General features: G+C 44.9%; 1 protein-coding gene across 1 annotated transcript; it reads right to left on the bottom strand.

The window, feature by feature from the left end:
• Positions 1-1,908: 1,908 nt before the first annotated feature.
• Positions 1,909-20,703, bottom strand: LOC113422314 (uncharacterized). Its single transcript, XM_087951744.1, has 8 exons — positions 20,610-20,703; positions 19,910-19,971; positions 16,334-16,415; positions 13,750-13,981; positions 10,871-11,026; positions 8,972-9,145; positions 5,308-6,102; positions 1,909-2,319 (listed from the first exon to the last, which is right to left on the bottom strand). Exons 4-8 carry the CDS (start codon positions 13,912-13,914, stop codon positions 2,020-2,022), a joined length of 1,590 nt encoding a protein of 529 aa, XP_087807870.1. The 5' UTR covers positions 13,915-13,981; positions 16,334-16,415; positions 19,910-19,971; positions 20,610-20,703; the 3' UTR covers positions 1,909-2,019.
• Between the last annotated feature and the right edge of the window lie 177 nt (positions 20,704-20,880).

Here is a 20,880-nt window from a genome sequence, read left to right as displayed (position 1 = left end):
GAGTGGGGAGGGAATGGATATTTTACAGTATCCTCCTGCCATGCCCAACAAGCCACGCCCACAGAACCGGTAGTAAAAAAAATTTGAATCCCACCACTTTAACCTTTAACTCCGGCTGCACCAGCAAAAGAAACCTTTGAAATTAATCACAGTTGGAGGGCACCAGGTTCTGGCAGTCTGTGTTAACAGATGAACGGCTGAAGCCTGAATAACTTCCAATAAATATAAATTTGCTGCATTTGATCCTTAAAGCTAAAAAGGACAAATCTGGTACATGAGGCTGTACACATGCCTTGAAAGAAACCACAAACCACATTTTGAAAGCAGCCCCTTTTGTACTTTGATGGGTTCCTCAGCCTGAAAATGGCAGGATCCTCTCCTCTTCCTGTAGTCCACGGGTGTCAAACTCATGGTGTCATGTTGCCATCATGCGACGTTTGGCGATGTTTTTTTCCCTTTGCGGAGCTGGGGTGGGCATGGCCTGTGTGTGACACATCTGGCCTGTGGGCCGCCAGTTTGGCACCCCTGTAGTCCAATGTATCTCAACATCCCCAAGCTTAAGATTTGTGGACTTCAATTCCCAGAATTCAAATCCTAGAGACATCTGCTGGTGTGTTGTCTATTACCAGAAATGTACCAATGATGATTTATTTTTGGCCAATGACAAAGCCAAGAAGATGGCTTCATTCTGGCAGTTTAAAGTTTGATCTAGACATGGAAGAAGCAGCAACACTCCCAGAATTCCCCACCAGACTTTTTCTGTAGCCCAGTGTTTCTCAATCTCAGTTTAATTTGCGTGGACTTCAACTCCCAGAATTCCCCAGCCAGATTTTTTCTTTCCTCATGGCTGGCTGAGGAATTCTGGGAGTTGAAGTTCAAGCATCTTAAACTTGCTGAGGTTGAGAAAAACCGGTTTAGTCTGTGGAGATTCATAGTCATCCAGACCAGTAGTCGCCAACCAGTGGGCCGGGGACCACTGGTGGCCCATGAGAAAATTTTGGTGGTCCGCAGAGAAATGTCACTCCCAAAAGGAATTAATCAAGGCTGTGTGGAAACACAAGGCTGCATGGCCCACATGGCCTGCAGGAACACAAGGCTTGCGTCCCTTGCATTGCGAACAACACGAGGTAGTGAGGGGAGGGGGGAAAGGGTGGAGGGGAGGGGAGGGAACGTGCCCCACGTGCCCCACGTGCCTGGACTGGCCACCAGGCTGCTTCTTTCCACTTCTTTCTTCTTCTGCTTTTGGCTGCACGCAAGGAAAGCAGCAAGTCTTTCTCTCCCCCAAACTCTACCAGAAATGAGCCTTTGGCATCCTGCTCCAAGAGGCTGTGCCAGCAAAGACTCATTTCTGGCAGAGTTTGGGGGAGAAAGAAAAGACTTTCTGCTGCTTCCCTTGCATGAAGCCAAAAGTCTCTCTCTCTCTCTCTCTCTTTCCCCCCCGAGAACGGAGCTGGAGACGGGATCCTGCGATCCCAAATAAAGAATGATCGATCGGTAGGAAAATGGGGTGAGGAATTTTCCTGCAGACTTTTTAGGGGATTTTCCCAGGGTCTCTGGCTCACGGGATTTAAAATTATGACTTCGGTGGCTCCTGAGGTCCAAAAGGTTGGCGACCCCTGATCCAGACTGTAGTTGTCTCAAAGGTGCTTTTTCAAAAGGCAACTGGACTATTTTTCTTCCTTGAGGAAGCTCTAAATGAGCTTCCGATGAAGCATCTTGAAAAAAAAAATTCACTTGCCTTTTAAAAAAGCACCTTTGAGATTGCTATATAGCCTATTTGACTTCTAGGGCAGCATAACAATTAAGTAGCCAGTTTGCCCCACCCAACACCCAACCTTCAGTGCCTTCACAGTGACAGCCAATATATTCCACTCTTTCTTTTTTTTCCACTCTCCCTCTCTCTTTCTGGCACAAAAGAGGAAAGCAGAAGTTTTAATGGAAACCATCAGTTTCTGAAAAATATTTCACGTTCCCCAAGGAGCTGTCTGCTGACTCTTCCCCAGAGATGGGTGACCAATATCACGGCGGCCTGGGGTGAATGCGGCTGCTGCGTTGAGTGAGCCACAGTCTTAGCCGAGAGGCTAGCGACTCCCTGCTGCCTCCTATTTCCGTTTCACCGCTGGTACTAGGCCGCGGCTGCGCCGAGGGTGGTTTCTTGAAGATCTTCCAGACCCAGGAGACGATGGTGTGGAAGCTGAGACGGGAGGAGGCAGCGTGGGGCTTTGCAGAACTGGGGGGAAGCTCAGCTGCTAGGGTGGAGGCCACAGCAGAAGGCATCTGCTGAGGGCTGGGGATTTTTTTTTCTTTTGTCGGTCGGACCTGCGAGACAGTGAAAAAGCCACTTTTCAACATCAACAAATCTGTCTTCTGCTCCACCTTTGGCATTTCTTGGCAAGGCCGTGTCGCCAACCTGGACTGTGTGGTGTCCGCCAGCATTGGGCCCAGATTAAATGGGCGGGACACATCATCAGAATGGATGGCTGCCTCACCCATTGTTCTTGTGGTGGACACAAGAAAAAGACCTCAAGATCAGAGGTGATATTCAGCAGGCTCTGAACGGTTCTGGAGAACCGGTAGTGGAAATTTTGAGTAGATTGGAGAACTGGCCAATCCCACCTCTGACTGGCCCCGCCCCCATCTATTCTCTGCCTCCTGAGTCCCAGCTGATTGGCTGGGTCTTCTGTGGTTGCCCTGCATAGGAGAACAGAGCTGGAAAGCAGGTTAGTGGGGTGGGGAGGGAATGGGGATTTTACAGTATATCCTTCCCCTGACATGCCCACCAAGCCACACCCACAGAAACGGTAGTAAAAAAATTTGAATCCTACCACTGCTTTGGAGGAAACTACATTACTATGTTACCCAGGCAGGGAAACTAGAAGCTTCGTCCACTGACAGACCCCACTGGTGAGGCCTACAGTATGTTAGGAAGCCTACATCAACTTTGAAGACAGATGCCACCAAAAACTGATGGAAAATTATGAGTGGCATCACAGAACGACAGTCACTGCTATTTTAACAATGGCCTTCCAGTGTTAAGACTCTGCACTTCCACAGCTACTTCTGTGTTCATGGATGAACTACACGGCAGTGTTTTTTGTTTTTGCTTCAAATCCAAAGACTATCTTGCTATCTCTCCACTGAAACCTCCTTCCAACTTTCTGCTCAAGGAATTCTGGAAAAGGGCAACTCCTTGAAGGAACTGTGAAGCTAGTTGGATGTTCTGGATCTAGAAGTACATCCAACTAGCTTCATCATTCCTTTCTAGAGTTGAACACGACCGAATGGATAACGTCATTATTATTAATTGGACGCTCTGGGTCTAGAAACAGCAGTAGAAAGTTTCTCAACTGATCCAGTCAGCCCTGATGGCTTGGGAATTCTGGGAGTTCCCAACAATGAGAAATACTATACTAGATTCAAAACTAAATTTGAAAAAATATACTTGCAGTGTTAACATAACATGCTCTATCCCGCACCCAAATAAACCTTATCATGGTTTAACCTGATGGGCTGGTTCACATCACTTGCTGGCACAGTGCTCAGCTCCTAACATGTTGCAATATTATTATTCTGTAATATTTCATGTTTAGTGCTTCCTATGGCATTTTCTTCTCCAACAAGAGTGTTGTTACAAATGGAAATGGTTTAGCAAATTAAGAGCTGTATGCTATTCTCGGACAGCTGAACATTGCAGCAAGTATTTTGAGGCAAGGTATGAATGAAAACAATGGTTAAGGCAGACTTAATGTTACTCCTAAACCCTCCAGCAAAACATGAGCAATCCTGACCTTTGCCAGTTTTGCATTATTGCTTCATCGTGTCTCCTTTTGCCTTTTGACCTTTGCCTGAAATCACTGTGTGGATCACACCTATCAAAACATAACTCACCCATGTTTGGAGAAGAACTTGGTAAACATAATTTTTCAGAAAGAATTTGTTCCCAAAGTTACTGTCTTTAGAAAGAAACATGGCTCAGGAGGTTTTTTTGAGCTTGGTGGTATAAAAAGAGTTGTGATGGAAGACAGATTTTCCCCACAAGAAGAAGCCTGGAATTATGGGCCTTAAATTGTGCTGGTTGTTAAGCAGATCACCACGTGAGCACACCTGATTTCACAATCCTTTTTTTTTTTTTGCAGCGGTCATTAAGTGAACATGGCAATTGTAAAGTGAATGCCATGGTTGTTATACAAATCCGTTGTCCACAATTTTTGCTGGAAACCAGAATAAAACGCTGGTTTCCTGCAGACAACATTGTAAACTGAGCCATGGTGGCGCAGTGGTTAGAGGGCGATACTGCAGGCTACTTTGGCTGCCTGCAATTTGGCAGTTCGAATCTCACTGGCTCAAGGTTGACTCAGCCTTCAATCCTTCTGAGGTGGGTAAAATTGTTGGGGCAATATGCTGACTCTGTAAACCGCTTAGAGAGGGATATAAAAGCACTGTGAAGTGGTATATAAGTCTAAGTACTATTGCTAAATTGTACTCACGTTCCTGAGGGATACTGCAGTCCGCTTTAATGAGGGCCAGTTGCCAAGCATCCAAAGTGCAATTACATGACTGCAGGAAGTGCCTGGCCATCAGAATTTCAGATCCGGGTCATAATTAGACCTGAGGAAGTTTGCCATAACTTCAAATGGTTCCCAAGGGACTAATTGTAAGTCAAGGACTACCTGCATGAGTTTCTAAAACAAATCAATTGAGGTACTAATACCACTCTATAAAGCCTTAGTAAGACCACACCTGGATTCAGTTTTGGTCACCACACTATAAAAAAGATGTTGAGACTCTAGAAAAAGTGCAGAGAAGAGCAGCCAGGATGATGAGGGGACTAGAGACTATGACATATGAAGAACGGTTACAGGAACTGGGCTTGGCTAGTCTAGTGAAGAGAAGGACCAGGGGAGACAGGATAGCAGTCTTCCAATATTTGACGGTCTGCCACTGAGAGGAAGGGGTCAAGCTATTTTCCAAGGCCAGACAAGGAATAATGGATGGAAACTGAACAAAGAGAGATTAAACCTGGAAATAAGGATACATTTTCTGACAGTGAGAACAATCAACCCATGGAACAACCAAGCTTGCCTTCGGAAGTTGTGGGAGCTTCATCACTGGAAGCCTTCCAGAAGAGATTGGACTTCCACCTGTCAAAAATGGTGTAGGGTCTCCTGCTTTGGGGAGGGGGTGTTGGACTAGATGACCTACATGGTCCCTTCCAACTCTGTTAATCTGTCAAATGCCAAGCATATACTAACACTATTAGATCCCTTCCAGAATCTCTACGTCGGGCTTCTTGGGGTTGATACAGACCTGGCTATTCTCCCCTGCTTGCTCTGAGCGATAGCAGTGGATCCCTGGAGATCCTGCCTTGGCCTCCGGACTCGGGGGCAGTGAGCGCTGGTCCTGGAGCAGCGGCTTTAGTTCCATCACGGTGGCCTGCTCCTTCTCATCTGCTTGGCTGCTTCTGTGCTTCTGTTTCTGGGGAGACTTCCTGCCGAGGTTGGCTGTGGGCAGCAGGAGGTTGTTCCGTGGTACTGGGGCTGGTGGCTCTTTGGAGGTTTTGAGCCTTGCACTCGACTTGTATGGGGAGCTCCCTGGGGTGCGGGGCTTCAGAGTTGCCTCTGGTTCCTTCCGAGCGCTACCTGACTCTTGGTCAGTGCCGGATGGCCTCAAACGCCTCCCTCCAGGCCCTTCCAGCTTTCTCCCACCAGATCCAGGCCGGGAGCCCGCAGTTGGTTGACCACGGGGAGAATCCTGGGCAGCCACCGATACCTTAAAATTATTATTAACTTCCACTTCTCTTTTCTCTTTGCCGATAGCTTCTTCCTCCAGATAGCCATCGCACTGGACACTGGCATCGCAGGGACTTCCTTTTTCCTCCCGGGGGTCACTCGTGTTGGAAGGCTGGTACCGGGGGAACTCCACGTACGTTCGATAGCAGGGATAATAGCCAGTGGAAGCACTGGATTCCTTTAACAGGGCTTCCTCATCACACAGGTAGTAGCCCTCATGGTCCACGGAACTGCTGTCCAGGCAGCTGGACTTCGAAAGATTGGAGTTTGTCAGGAGTTTCCCATCAGATTCAAAACTATCTATCAAAGATACCTGAAAGAAAGACACTTCGTTTCAAATACATATGATTCGAATCAGGCCATTATAACGTCGTCTGGCTTTGGGCAGGTCAACTGAATTGGAAGTGGTTACGAAATTGTCGACATAGGAAGTTGTGGGAGCTTCATCACTGGAGGCTTTCAAGAAGAGATTGGACGGCCATTTGTCAGAAATGGTGTAGGGTCTCCTGCTTGGGTGGAGGGTTGGACTGGATGACCTACAAGCAGGGGTGGGATTCTACCAGTTCAGACTGGTTCGGGTGAACCGGATGTTAAGTTTTCACCTGGTTCACCGAACCAGTATTTCAACCAACCGGCTGGCCCCTCCCATCCCACCCCTCCCATGAGTCTCCACGCGGCCCATTTTCCATGCAGATAAGTGCAGGGTCCGCGCAGAGGATCTGGGGGGGGGGAAAAAGGCCTTCTGGAAGTCCAGAAATGGGTCTGTTTCCGGCTTCTGGAGGGCCTCTGGAGCCCAGGTTTTTGCCCTCCCAGAGGCCCTTGGACCCTTGGGAAGGCGAAAAACGGCCCTCCCAGAAGTACTGGAAGTCCAGAAACAGGCCTGAGCCTCCAGAGCCTGAGGGAAGCAGTTTTCGCCCTCCCAGAGGCCCAGGGGAAGCCTCTGGACCCTTTGGAGGGCAAAAAACAGACCTCCCGGAAGTTCCGGTAGGCCCCGCCCACCATGGCCACGCCCACCCAGCAACCAGGCAGCGAAACGGTTTCTTGTATTTTTGAATCTCACCCCTGCCTACAAGGCCCCTTCCAACTCTGTTAATCTAATCTAATCTAATTTAATCATTATTTGTCCTTTGATTTGAATAGGTCTACATGTCTGAACAGGATCGAGGTTGTAAGTAACGTTTTACAGTGCCATTGTAACTTTGAATGGTCACTAAAGGAACAGTTGCAACTTGAGGTCTACCTGCACCATTTCTCCTGTCTTGAAAGTAAGCCAATTTTGAGACAAAACTGCAGAATGGATGGCGGGATGGGTGTGGCGTCTTTCACAATTCTAAGTGGGCCACCTTTTGAGACTGCACAGAGCACCCTAGGACAGGGGTCTCCAACTTCGGCAACTTTAAGCCTAGTGGACTTCAACTCCCAGAATTCCCCAGCCAGATTCATTTAACAACCGGGTTACGAATTCGTCAACCGTGGCGATTCACTTAACAACTATGGCAAGGACGATTGTAAAATCGGGCAAAGCTCGTTTAACAAATGTCACAACAGAAATTCTGGACTCAAATGTCGGTCGTAAGTTGAAGACTACCCCTGGCCATGGATTTCACCTTTTTCTTGCAGTGGTGGCGAACCTATGGCACACGTGCCACAGGTGGCATGCAGAGCCCTCTCTGTGGGCCCAGGCACTGTTCTCCCAGCTCTGCTCCGCCACTAATGCATGCGTCCCTCCTGCCAGCCATCTGGTCTTCAGGTCTCTGCCGTGCATACACAGGGGGCATGCGCAAGAGGCGCGCACTAGCAGCGCATGTGTAAATGTGGGCGCATGCATGGTGGGGTGCATGCACAGGTGTGTATGTGTTGCATTTGGGGTATGTGCATGCATATGCATGTACACTTTGGGCACTCAGTGCCAAAACTTACAACACTGCTCTGGGTGTTTGCAACCGAGTCGTGGCAACAGGCAAACCCACACGGGCATCACCACTTGTGCAAGCAGCAAGCAAGCATGTGCACAGGTGCTCCATTTGTGTGAGTGGAGGGCAGGCATGCGCTTGCTGGCTGCTCACCTGCAACCATCACCTCCCCCCCCCTCTTTCCATAAGAAAGGTTAGGGCAGGGGTGGGATACAACAGGGTTAAGTACCGGTTCGGGATTTATGAGCTTCCCTGCATGCTGTGAGCCACGCGCCTGTAAATCGCCATCAGCATGCTGCATGCAGAGACGCAGCCTTAGAAACAGCCCTCTTTTCATGCTTTTTTAACTGCAGCTGTGCCTCGTTCGGCAGCTGAAGTTGAAAAATCAGGAAATAAAGGTCAGGTAAGAGTCCGGGTGGGTGGGTGAGCAAACACATCAGCAGACATAGAACCGGTTCTATGTCTGCTGCTCTTCAGAGCTACCGGTTCTACAGAGGTGGACAGAACCGGTAGAAACCCACCCCTGGGTTAGGGGATTCTGTTTTAGTGGGAACTTGATCCCTCCTATTATGTGCAACACTTGTACATAATGCCTGGATCAGGGATGTCCAACCTTGGCAACTTTTAAGACCTGTGATCTTCAGCTCCCAGAAATCCCCAGCCAGCCATGTTTCCTCGTGTGTTCATATTAGTAACCATGGATACAGTGGTGGGATTCTAAATTTTTTACAACTGGTTCTGTGGGTGTGGCTTGGCTTGGTGGGTGTGGCAGGAGAAGGATATTGTAAAATCTCCAATCCCACCCCGCTCCGAGGGAAGGTTACTGTAAAATCCCCACTCCCTCCCCTCCCCACTAACCTGCTTTCCACCTTTCTACCTGTATTTGTCTTTCCATTCAGGATTCAGGCAGTCTGCAATAGTGGTGGGATTCAAATTTTTTTACTACCAGTTCTATGGGCATGCCTTGGTGGGTGTGGCAGGGGAAGGATATACTGTAAAATCCCCATTCCCTCCCCTCCCCACTAACCTGCTTTCCAGCTCCGTTCTCCTGTGCAGAGCAACCAAAGAAGACCCAGCCAATCAGCTGGGACTCATTGGGAGAATAGATGGGGGCGGGGGGGGGGGGCAGTCGGAGGTGGGATTTGCCGGTTCTCCGAACTACTCAAAATTTCCGCGACCGGTTCTCCAGAATTGGTCAGAACCTGCTGAATACCACCTCTGCATTGCTACATCTTGTAGCTGAGAGGTCCACAGGGATACATTTCTCACCTCATTCACTCTGGTCTCCAGATGTTCTTCAGTGTTGTCCCCAGGTGGAGGCCAAAGCCCTTCCTGAACATCACATGCTGAATGTTTCGCAGATAACCCTTGGCTGCTAAGATCCTCCAGCACGCTACTAGAGTCATCCTGGTGAGCTGCCTCTTCCTCCTCCTTCTCCTGAAGCTGCAGGACGGACAATACTTTTTTTTTAATATATAAATACTACACAGGTGGACCTCCACTTACAACAGTTCATTTAGTGACCGTTCAAAGTTACAACGGCACTGGAAAAAAAGGGACTTATGACCGTTTTTCACACTTAGGACCATTCTAGCCTCCCCATGGTCACATGATTTACATCTGGATGCCTGACAACTGACTTGTCTTTGTGACGGTTGCAGTGTCCCAGGGTCGTGTGATCCCCTCTTGCGACTCAACGGGGAATCCAGATTCACTTAACCGCCGTGTTACTAATATAGCAACTGCAGTGATTCACTTAACAAAGGTGGCAAGGGAAGTCGTCAAATGGGGCAAAACTCACTTAACACATTTCTCACTTAGCAACATAAATTCTGGGCTCAGTCAGGGTCGTAAGTCGAGAACTATCTGTGTGGAGAACATTCAGGAGCAGAAGTGGTTAAGATACCACCAAGAGGTCTTATGATCCTAACCTTGGGAACAACCCCACCAAATCAGGTCAAAGATCCACCTACTCTATTTTCTCACTTCCACCCTGAGCTTCTGATGCTTCTGAGCTCAGCTAGGCAGGCAAAAATAGCTATCTCTTTCCTGTGTTCTATGACTCTCAGCATTTACTAATTTCAAGAGACTGTTCTCACACACAACACTCTACTTTTGTTCTCACAAGATAACCTCCGGACATGCTTTATCTGATGGAAAAGTCCATGTTAGCATTTGCTTTCATTTGATTCCGATAATAGGTAATCAGTTGATCAAAGGGAAGCCTCAAAACCAAGCTTGAATGAAGCAGTTCTAATTAGACCTAAGATAGCATCTTTTGACCTTGGAAGACACCCTTAGCTGTCATGACTAGTAGCTCTTGGTAAAATAAGAAAGCCATGTTTTTAAACTCTTTCTAAAGCTGTCCAAGCCTCATACTTCTGAAGAGTGTCCCAAATATGGAATCTTCATTCAATGCTTAATTGACCTGTGGAACCTAATCATAAAATAACTAGATTGTTGGGGTTTTTTTTTACGTTAAACTACAGTATAACATAGCTTGTTTGGATTTAACTTAGATGTGCATGTAAAAACAGGATGAGACCCTGTGCCATCACGGTCTCAATCTTGACTTTTTTTGACTCCTACCACTCTAGACATTCTCAAGGGTCAAGTGACATCATGCATATGATGACAACATTGTTTACATCAGTGGCCCCCAACCTTTTTTGTGCCACGGCCCGGTACCGGCATCACAAAATGATCCGCGGCCCGGTACTGGCATCAGCACGCATGGCAAGGCGAGCCGAGCAACCGGCCAGCCAGCCGTCCCCCGCTTCTCCCCGCCACCTTCAACTCCTCCTTTGTACCGTTGTCGATGGGCTTCGGGACGGCTTCGGGACGGTCGCTCGGCTCGCCTTGCCTTGGGTGCTGAAAGAATCCTCGCGCCTTAGTTTTGTTCAAGCCGCCCCCTCGATGAAACTAAGGCGCGAGGATTCCTTCAGGACCCAAACGCCGCTTTCCAACCGGAAAAGCTCACCGGAAGCACTTTCTCATCAAAACAAGATGGCGGCGCCCAGCAAACCGGCGGCCCGGTAGAAAATGTTCCACGGACCGGTACCGGAGGGTACTTTGCACGATGGTATTATGATTTATGATGTCTGTGTCGTCATAGCTTCTGCTGGACACTTAAGCACCCCACCCCCTCAAGAAAGAGCTGTCACCTACCCATCTAAAATCAAGCAAATTGGTATATTGTGATTTCTGTTGCTCTTGATTTCCTTCCTGTTCTTCCTTCTGATAACTACTGGGCACTTGCTCTGTCTCTTTGTCTTTGCCAACATACACCTCTTCACTGTGGGGAATTCCTTCAGAAGTCAATTGCTGGTAGAAATAGAAGGAATAAAAATAATAAAAAAGAGAGGGGGGGAAAAGACAATGATAGAGAAAAAAAAATTTAAAAAAGAAAGAACACAACACAAAACAGGAAAGCAGTACAGGAAAGCAGACGCTAAAATACTGGGATTTTCCAATCTATGGATAACTATACACACACACAATCACACACGTATACTGTACATGTATATATAATTGATCCAGGAGAACATTGATGTCAGGATTAATCAAGACTCTCTGGAAGGCTGTTTTATAATACAGAATCATTTCCTCCCAGCCTCAATATCCATAATGTTATGGTTGTGTGGAATTATAAATAATTTTTCTTGAGGTAAGTACAGTATGTATGTTATGTATGTATGTATGTATGTATATGTACAGGTGGTCCTCAACTACAATTGAGTCCAAAATTTCTGTTGCTAAGTGAGATAGTTACTAAGTGAGCTTTGTTCCATTTTACGACCTTTCTTGCCACATTGGTTAAGTGAATAATGGCAGCTGTTAAGTTAGTAACACGGTTGTCGTGTGAATCTGGCTTCCCCGTTGACTTTGCTTGTCAGAAGATTGCCAAGGGTGATCGCATGATCCCGGAACATTTCAACCATCATGCCAGTTGTCAAGCATCCAAATTTTGATCAGGCGACCATAGGGATGGTGCAATGGTCATAAGTATGAAAAATGGTCATAGGTCACTTTTTTCAGTGCCATTGTAACTTTGAACCGTCACTAAATGAATTATCTGTATTCCATTTCTGCCCCTGCCACAATCCCATCGTTCTCAGTAGCTCACTCTGCAGGACGATATAAACAAAAAATAAAGCCTCCGTAGTGATGTTAAACCCAATTAGAAAAATTTACAAGAATGATAATAAAAAGAATTGAAAAGGCCTCCATCAATTGTGGCTTTGGTTGTGTATTTGTGTGTCGACTATTTTGATAGTCAGATGTCTCTGTCTTCCCCACTCCTCCAGCACATCCAGCACAAGAGGTTCAGAACTCCTGGATTTGATTGACTGCTCAGTTCTGATTAATGGCTATACTTTCCAAGCCAACAAAATATGGCTACGATTAACTAATGATGGGCTTGCCAACAAACTGTGACTTAAGTTTGACAAACACTCCAATTATACCGATAGAGAATTGATAGTGGAAATGACTGCGCCAGATAGAAGGATCCAAGCCTGAGGAAATCCACGTTTTATACTGTGATTATCACATGCAGTCCTTGAGATACGTGGTTATCCTTAGTCAGGGCTTAATGCAGAGTTCAGCATGCAGCTGGACTTTTCCCCCTAGCAGCAGATCTATTGCACTGGAGTTCTTCAATACTGATTCCACAGAACAAGCTAATCTATTTGTTCATTTATTGTTCGTGGCTTACAATGAGCAACCAACCTTTTGTCTTAGGGTGTTTATTGAATCCTAGAAAATACCCTTGCATAGAAATTAGAGAGATCTGACATGACCGTAGATCTTTGGCTTCATCCTACAAGATGCAGGTAATCCTCGACTTACAACAGTTTGTTTAATGATCAAAGTTACAACAGGATTGAAAAAAAAATGACTTATGACCAGGGGTGAGCTTCAAAAATTTTAGCAAAGGGTTCTCTGCTTGGTTGCTTGGGTGGGCGTGACCATGGTGGGTGTAGCCTAGTCGGCCTCCTGCACCATGGCGGGGTGTGTGTGTTGTTTTTGCCTCCCCCCCGGGCTCCAGAGGCTTTCCTCGAGCCTCCGGGAGGGCAAAAACGACCTGCCTGGGCTATGGAGGCTCTCTGGAAGCTGGAAACGGGCCCATTTCCGGCCTTCCGGAACTTCCGGGAGGCCCGTTTTTTGCCCTCCCCAAACCTCCACATGCGCTCTGCACTTACCTGCATCCAAAACGGGCCACGTGGGGATTCTTGGGAGGGGCGGGGTGGGGTGGGCAGGGCCAGCCAGGAGTGGGATTTAGGGGTTCTCCAAACTGCACAGAATCTTAGCTAAGGGCTCTCCCAAACCCCTGCGAACCCCCAGCAGCCCACCCACTGCCTGCAATTTGGCAGATCGAATCCCACCAGGCTCAAGGTTGACTCAGCCTTCCATCCTTCCAAGGTGGGTAAAATGAGGACCCAGATTGTTAGGGGCGATAGGCTGACTCTGTAAACCGCTTAGGGAGGGCTGTAAAGCACTGTAAAGCAGTATATAAGTCTAAGTGCTATTGCTATCTCTTGCTTCATTCCCACTTGGTCTTCCCATCCCTGCCATCTTCTATTTGTTTTATTGTAATTTATACGATTGTTGTGAGCTGCCTATCCGCTTGGGTGTCAGGCGGCATACGTGTTTAATCGTCAATTATCACTACAGGTGGTCCTCGACTTACAACCACAACTGAGCCCCAAATTCCTGTTGCCAAGTGAGACATTTCTTGAGTAAATTTTGCCCCCTTTTCTTGACAGATTCGTTAAATAAATCATGGCAGTTGTTAAGTTAGGAACAGGGTTGTAGAAGTGAGTCTGCCTTCCCCACTGACTTTGTTTATCAGAAGGTGGCCAAAGATGACTCCAGGACACTGCAAAACCGTCATAAATATGAACCAGTTGCCAAGCGTCCAAATTTCGATTACATGACGGTGGAGATGCGGCCATGGCCTTACGTGTGAAAAACGGTCCTTTTTTTTTCAGTGCCGTTGTAACTTTGAACAGTCGCTCAACGAACCGCCGTAAGTCGAGGACTACCAGCATTCCCCTCAACGTGGCTGTCTGAGCAGCCCCATCCCTCTCTGATCCTTGTGCTCTGCTGTACCTCCTTGAGTTCTCCAGAATCCACCAAATTTTCACTGTCATGAGAGATGTTGTCAAAGCTGAAGAGGCTTGCAGACTTGATGTCTCTTTGGGGGACATAATGCTTCTTTCCGGATGGATTTTTTCTACATGCTTCCTCAGAATCTCCGATATACGTTTCAGGAAACTGTGCGAAGATACAGAGGAAAAGGCCACGTCAGCAGCATCCTAAAGATTATCCTCATGGGATTTTTTTTTTTTTAAATTTTTTTATTACATTTTCCATTATTTTTCATCAGAGTTCCAATTTTACAATGTCCGTGAACTGGTTATATCAAATCCCCCCTTTTTTTACCTCATAGTATTCATCAGTGGTGGTTAACCTTTTTTGGCTCCCGTGCCAATAATTGCGCGCGCTCGTATGCCAGCACCCAGAAGGCAATGCACACGCCCCCCACGCCCCCTGCGCATGCGCGCACAACCCTCCTTGCACGCCACGTGCCTATGCATGCGATTCCCCCCTTGTGTGCCGTGCGTCTTTGCGCATGAGCGTGACTCCCTCCTTGTGCATCCTACATTTGCGCATGCGCGCTACTCCCTCCTCGCGTGCTCCACATCTGCGCATGCACGCATGTTTCCCCCTTGAGCGCATCACGTCTGCACATGCATGCAGTCCCCTCACACACAGTGCTTCCCTGCACATGCGCACGCATCTCCCGCACACACCCCTCCGCCCCCTGCACATGCGTGCCAGATACCCGACAATCAGCTGTCAGTCGACGGCTTGCACGCGCATGCGCAGTGGAGCTCTTTCGGGCAACTGGCACTTCCGGCATGCGTGGCATAGATTCGCCAACACGAGTATACATCCTAGTTATAACTATCATACAATGTAGTCTCTTTTACCTACATAGTATTATACATCATGATTATAACTATTACTTTCTTGTTTATACCATAGTATACTATTGCATTTATCATTCTGTATATTTTAAACTATATTCATATACAATCCAATAGTAGTATTGTTTACAGTGTTTATTCTTACATATTTCAATATATCTGTATTTATTTTGGTTTTATTTATTTTCTTTCATTGTTAAATATTCATCGCTACACCTGTTATTTAACCAATTATATAACAGATCCCACGTTGAATAGTAATCTGTTTCCTCTTTGTCCTTGAGTTTCATTGTTAATCTGTTCGGCACATTCTAATATTTTTAAAATTACTTTCTCATCTGCGGGTGTACTTTCATTTTTCCAGTACGCATATATGATTCTGGCTGCTCTTATTATATGTACAATTAAATATGTGAATCTTTTACTACGTTTCCCCGATATTATCCCTAATAGAAATAGTTCTGGTTTCATCTCTATTTGTTGTGCTGTTTTCATGGCATTTCTGAAGGACCATTGGAATCTGATTCTACCGTTGTTAGGGATCCATGATCAGGCAAATTTGAGAGCCCATTGGGCATTTGGGACAAAACTGAAAATGGGATTTGTTAGTTCCTCAGCACATTAATCTTACGCGGAAGCAGAGTTTTTACTTGATCTGCTTCAGACATTAAAAGACATTCCTTAAAGGAAGTCCTTGACTTACAACAGTTCATTTAGTGACGGATCAAAGTTACGTAAGTCACTGAAAAAAGTGACTTATGTCCATTTTTCACACTTAACGACCATTGCAGCAGCCCCATGGTCACGTGATCAAAATTCAGACACTTTTGGGAACTGACTCATATTTATAACATGTCTTGGGGGTCATGTGATACCCTTTTGTGACCTTCTGACGAGCAAAGTCAACGGGGGAAGCCAGATTCACTTAACGACCATGTTACTAACTTAACAACTGCAGCGATTCACTTAACAACTGTGGCAAGAAAATGGTTAGTTAATATGGGGCAAAACTCGCTTTTGAGCTCAATTGTGGCTTCCCATGCTCCATTTTTAAGGTGGAACTCAAATGCTTTTCTTTTTTCAGAGGAAAAAAAATTATTCTCAAGCCTTCCGGTCCTGAATTGGAATCCTGAAGTTTCAGGATATCCACTCACTTTCCATTAAATTTAAGGAAGGTAGCAACTACTAGACAATGACACTGTTAAATCCACAAGATGGAAGATGGCCGAGAAGAAAAGGTCTACAAATCTAGTCTGGCTTCAGCTGGGCTTGGGACCAAGGCCAAACAAAAGAGGTGGGCCTTTGAGAAGAAAGAAAATAAAATAAACAGATTTCAATTACGTTATGCACAAAGATATTTCCTTACCAATTTCCCAGCCATAATTTTCTACACAATCCCTGGATTTTTTCCTATCGTTTTTGAAATGATATGACTACTTCTCTTGTCTTTTGTGGCGGGATTAGTTTGCTTGTTCACCCCTTTCCATGGGATCCCCACTGTTAGATTCTGGCCCATCAAAGCCAAGCCACCACCTACTGTTGACTTAGGCTGGGCTCCCAACTGAAGAGTGAGACAAAGTTCTAGACTGGTGTCACAGACAGGTTCTAGATTGATTCACTAGCCAAGAATCCATACCTGGTGGAGTCACCGTAGAAACCCGCAAAGCCAGCAGAGATGGAAAGCCTTTACGTTTCTTCAATATCTTTTCCAGTTGCACCTAAACAGGACACAAGTATGTCACCTGAGAACAGAACAGAACAGAATCCCCATGGTCATTAAAATTCAGGTGCTTGGCAGCTGACTCATATTTATGACGGTTGCAGTGTCCTGGGGTCATGTGATTCCCTTTTGCAACCTTCTGACAAGCAAAGTCAATGGGGAAGCCAGATTCAGTTAACAACTGTGTTATTATAACAACTGCAGTGATTCACTTAACAACAGTGGCAAGAAAGGTCATAAACTGGGGCAAAACTCACTTAACAAATGTCTCACTTAGCAAGAGAGATTTGGGAATAGAATAGAATTAACCTTTATTGTTAATTTTCTGTATACATAATGGCATACATTAAAATTAAATTCTGATGCATCACTCTCGAAAGAAAACATGCCACCCATGAAACAATATCACCATCCCAAGGATAATAATATTAGTTTAAGACATAAGACATAAGAATTTATTTGTCATTACTGGTCACTGAGTAGAAAAATCACATGACTATGACTGTGCTTATGGTTTACTTCCGTTTCCATTTTCCTCCACTCTTCCATCCTAACTCAAGGTGGCAAACATATCTAACACATCTTTCTCCTCCTATTTTCCCCACAACAACCCTCTGAGTTGAGTGGGGCTGAGAGAGTGAATGGTTCAAAAAATTCCATATTTTCTGTTTTGCTCATGTCTTCATTAAGTTTTTCTTCTGTTAAATTTACAGTTTAGCATGTTAGGAAATCCCAAATTGTGCTTTTCTCAATAATCCAGGGTTGAAGAAACCATGTTTGGCACATGTCAAAGCAACTTGTGATTCCCAGGGCACAGCATGTATAAACATAATTTATTCAATCAACTCAATTTGATGGTGTTGCATGACACACATAATTATATATTTATGGTACATAATATATTTATCCAAGCAAAGCTATGCTCAGTACTCCCTGCTCCAATTCTTCCTGCACAAGGATTGTGAAACAGTTTGGATGGAGAGAGTGACTAATCCGAAATCATCCAGCGATATTCCATAGCTAAGGGTGAGCTGGAAATCGGGTTTCCTTGATGTTAAACCAGCAACCCCATCATCACATCCTCCTGGCCCTTTGGCCATTTAGGACAGGGACTGTCCTAAAATCATCCGGGAAACTGACCAAGCCTCTGTCTCTGCAATCATAAACCAACACCTTAATCATTAAACATACAAAATGAGCTAGGTTAATGTAATGTAGCATTCAGGGAATCCATCGGTTGAAGGTCCAATGGATTGTGTAATCCTAAACAACAGAGTTCCTTAAGTAAAAGCAAAGGTCATTCAAACATGGGAAAACATGTTACACAATTATTTATTTATTTATTTATTTAATTTCTATAGCCACCCATCTCAGTCAATGACAAAAATATTCAGATCAAATATGGGGCGGGGGCCAGTTAGCAATAAAGCCGAGAAATAGGGCCCTTAACACATTCAGCACCCCAGACATGGGAAGATAGGCAGCGTTTTAAGGGCCTCACAAAAGGCCAACAGGGTTGGGATGATTGTAATCACTGAAAGGAGGCTGTTCCATAGAGCAGGGGCCACTGCAGGAAAATCATGTCTTCTGGTCATTACCAGTAGACATTTTTTGGCTAACGGGATCTCCAGCACGTCCATTCTGCTTAACCTGGTTGGATGGATATAGATTCTTAGACAAAGGTGATCCCCCAGGTAGCCCAGTCCCAAGCCATATAGGCTCATAAGCCATATATATAGCACCTTGAATTGCACCTGGAAACATACTAATGCAGCTGATACAGAAGTGGTGTTACACGTGCATGTGTCTGGTACCATTTGCTACCCAAATAGCTGCATTCTGCACTAGTAAGGGTAAAGCTTCCCCTTGTACATACGTGCTAGTTGTTTCCATCTCCAGGGGGCAGTGCTCATCTCCGCTACAAAGCCAAAGAGCCAGCATTGTGCGAAGACGTCTCCATGGTCATGTGGCCGGCATGACTAGCACGGAATGCTGTTACCTTCCCACCAAAGTGGTCTCTATTTTTCGACTTCCATTTTTACATGCTTCAAACTGCTAGGTTGGCAGAAGCTGGGACAAGTAACGGGAGCTCACTCCGTTACGCGGCGCCAGGGATTCAAACTGCCAACCTTTCTGATCGACAAGCTCAGAAGTTTCCAAATGGTCTTCAGGGATAGTCCATGTAGAGCTTGTTACAGTAGTCTAACCTAGACGTTGCAAGGGCATGATACTCTGTAACTACTACAGATAGTTTTCAACTTATAATCATTCATTTAATGACCTTTTGAAGTTATGACAGCGCTGAGAAAAAGTGACTTGCAATTGGTCCTCGCACTTGGAATTGTTGTAGCATCCCTATAGTCACACGATCAAAACTTGTGTGCTTGACAAAATGTGGATGCTTTATTGCTCAGTTATTTCTGTAAATTAATGGATAATAATTTTCCAGGATTATTTCTTAGTCCTGCTTATAGGGAGGTGTCTGTAAACACCTACACAATATCTTATGTCACTGGTGATTGTAACAAGCCAATGGTTTACCTCCTTTTCAATTGTCTTTAATTGTTTCAAGCATCAGGGTCTTCCTCAATGATTCTCGCCCCAGCCCATAATAGCTTTATTCTTAGTGCTTCCAGTCACCAGCCTGGTTTTTCTACATCTATAATGAATTATTAATTCTTGTGGTTCAGGGATCAGCATCCACACCCAGCCAGAATGGTAATGTGAAACACAAGATGATGTTATCACAGAAATGCCAATCTTATACATTTGCGTAACGATTTCTGATACAATTTTCTATAGCTCCACATTGGTGCAGTTTTCATCCCATGTTACTATAAGGAAAACATCAGCCTTGACAATATGTTGCCAATGTGGTGCCTCTGCACTTCATTATTGTGTCTGGATTGCCTCTGATTTTTTTCCAAACATCAGGATGTTCCCTAAATGACTCATGCCTCCCCATTATGCACCCAAAATATTTAAGATTGATGTTTTATATTAATGCTTCCAGCTATTTTATCTTGTATTGAATGACTACTGGTCTAAGATACTCTCAACAATTTTGTCCACCACAACAATTCAAAGACATCATTTTTTTATTCAGCCAGATAGTCCAGCATTTACAGGAATATATTAACACTGAGAGTGTGAGGTGGAGGGGTGATTTTTTTTATTTTTTATTTTTTCCAGATTTTGTTCTATTGTACTTTATTAATTTATTTGATTCTTTTTGTTAGTTTTTATTGTTTTTTATTTTAAATATGGTTTTACATTGTATAAGACACCTTGAGTTGCCATGAGCAAATAGGTGGCAATATAAAATCAATAAATAAATACATCCAATAAAGAAATAAATCCATAAATACATAACATTGCTCACAATTTTGTGTAGCAATTTATGTGAGTTCTACTTCAATCTTAAGCATAAAAGCCAGCAGAGTGACTTTGGGCTAGTCTCTCTCTCTCTCTCTCTCTCTCAGACCAACCTACCTCACAAGATTGTTGTTGTGGAGAAATAAGAAGTCAGGAGTTTTTATGCCATCTTGTATTCACTAAAAATAAAGGCAGGATAAAAATATAATCAATAAATGGCCTTGTGATAATATCACAAGATTCAAGGGGAAAGCTGCATATGACAAATGTTTATTTTATTTATTTTGTCAAGCGATTATAAGATAACAGGTCTAAGTATAACATAGTCATGAATACATGAAATGGATACATATAAGAAAAATAAAAAGAAACAATACAGGGACAGTAGGCACGTTGGTGCGCTTATGCACACCCCCTACAAACCCCTTAGGAAAGGGGTGAGGTCAATAGTAGACAGTCTAAGGTTAAAGTTTTTGGGGTTTGGGGATGCATATATGTGGTTTCATATCTAATTACAAATGTATACCAATAATTTTATTACTGATACTCAATTATTGGGCAAAATATGAATTTACAGTATTTTGTAAAACGGCTAGTGAAATTATTTATCATGCCACACACTATATTTTGATGTTAAAGTGTTTTCGTTATGAGTACCAACGCATAATATCAAGTAAAACTTAAACAATGCATAAATTAACCCAATACTTAACTCATTCACTCAGTGTTTATGTGTATACAGAGAGAGAGAGAGATTTAAATTAGAGTGATAAAGAAAAAGAAATTAGACAAAATACCATGCATCTACTTTACGCACCTCCCATCTTCCTGTAGGCGTGGCCTCCCGTCACCAAATCCCGCCCATCCCGGTTGAGCGCTTTCCTCCAGGACTGTTGTGAGCCTTCTTTCCCCACCCTCCCGCATCAGCTTTCTCTATCTCTATTGGCGAGAGCAGCAGCCAATCACACAAACTGAAGCTCCCTCCTCCTCCTCCTCCGCGATGACCTTCCTCCTTCCCCTTAGTTTTCGCCTCGCTCCTCGTCCCCCTCCCACCTCCGCCTTTTTTTGAAACGGGCCGCACTGATTGG

This window comes from Notechis scutatus, chromosome 1 (assembly GCF_049901735.1).
Source record: "Notechis scutatus isolate UNSWTSFEM ecotype Mainland chromosome 1, rNotScu1.2, whole genome shotgun sequence".
NCBI lineage: Eukaryota > Metazoa > Chordata > Lepidosauria > Squamata > Elapidae > Notechis > Notechis scutatus.
Note: the sequence above shows the minus strand (reverse complement) of the source record. Positions and strands in the feature narration are given on the sequence as shown.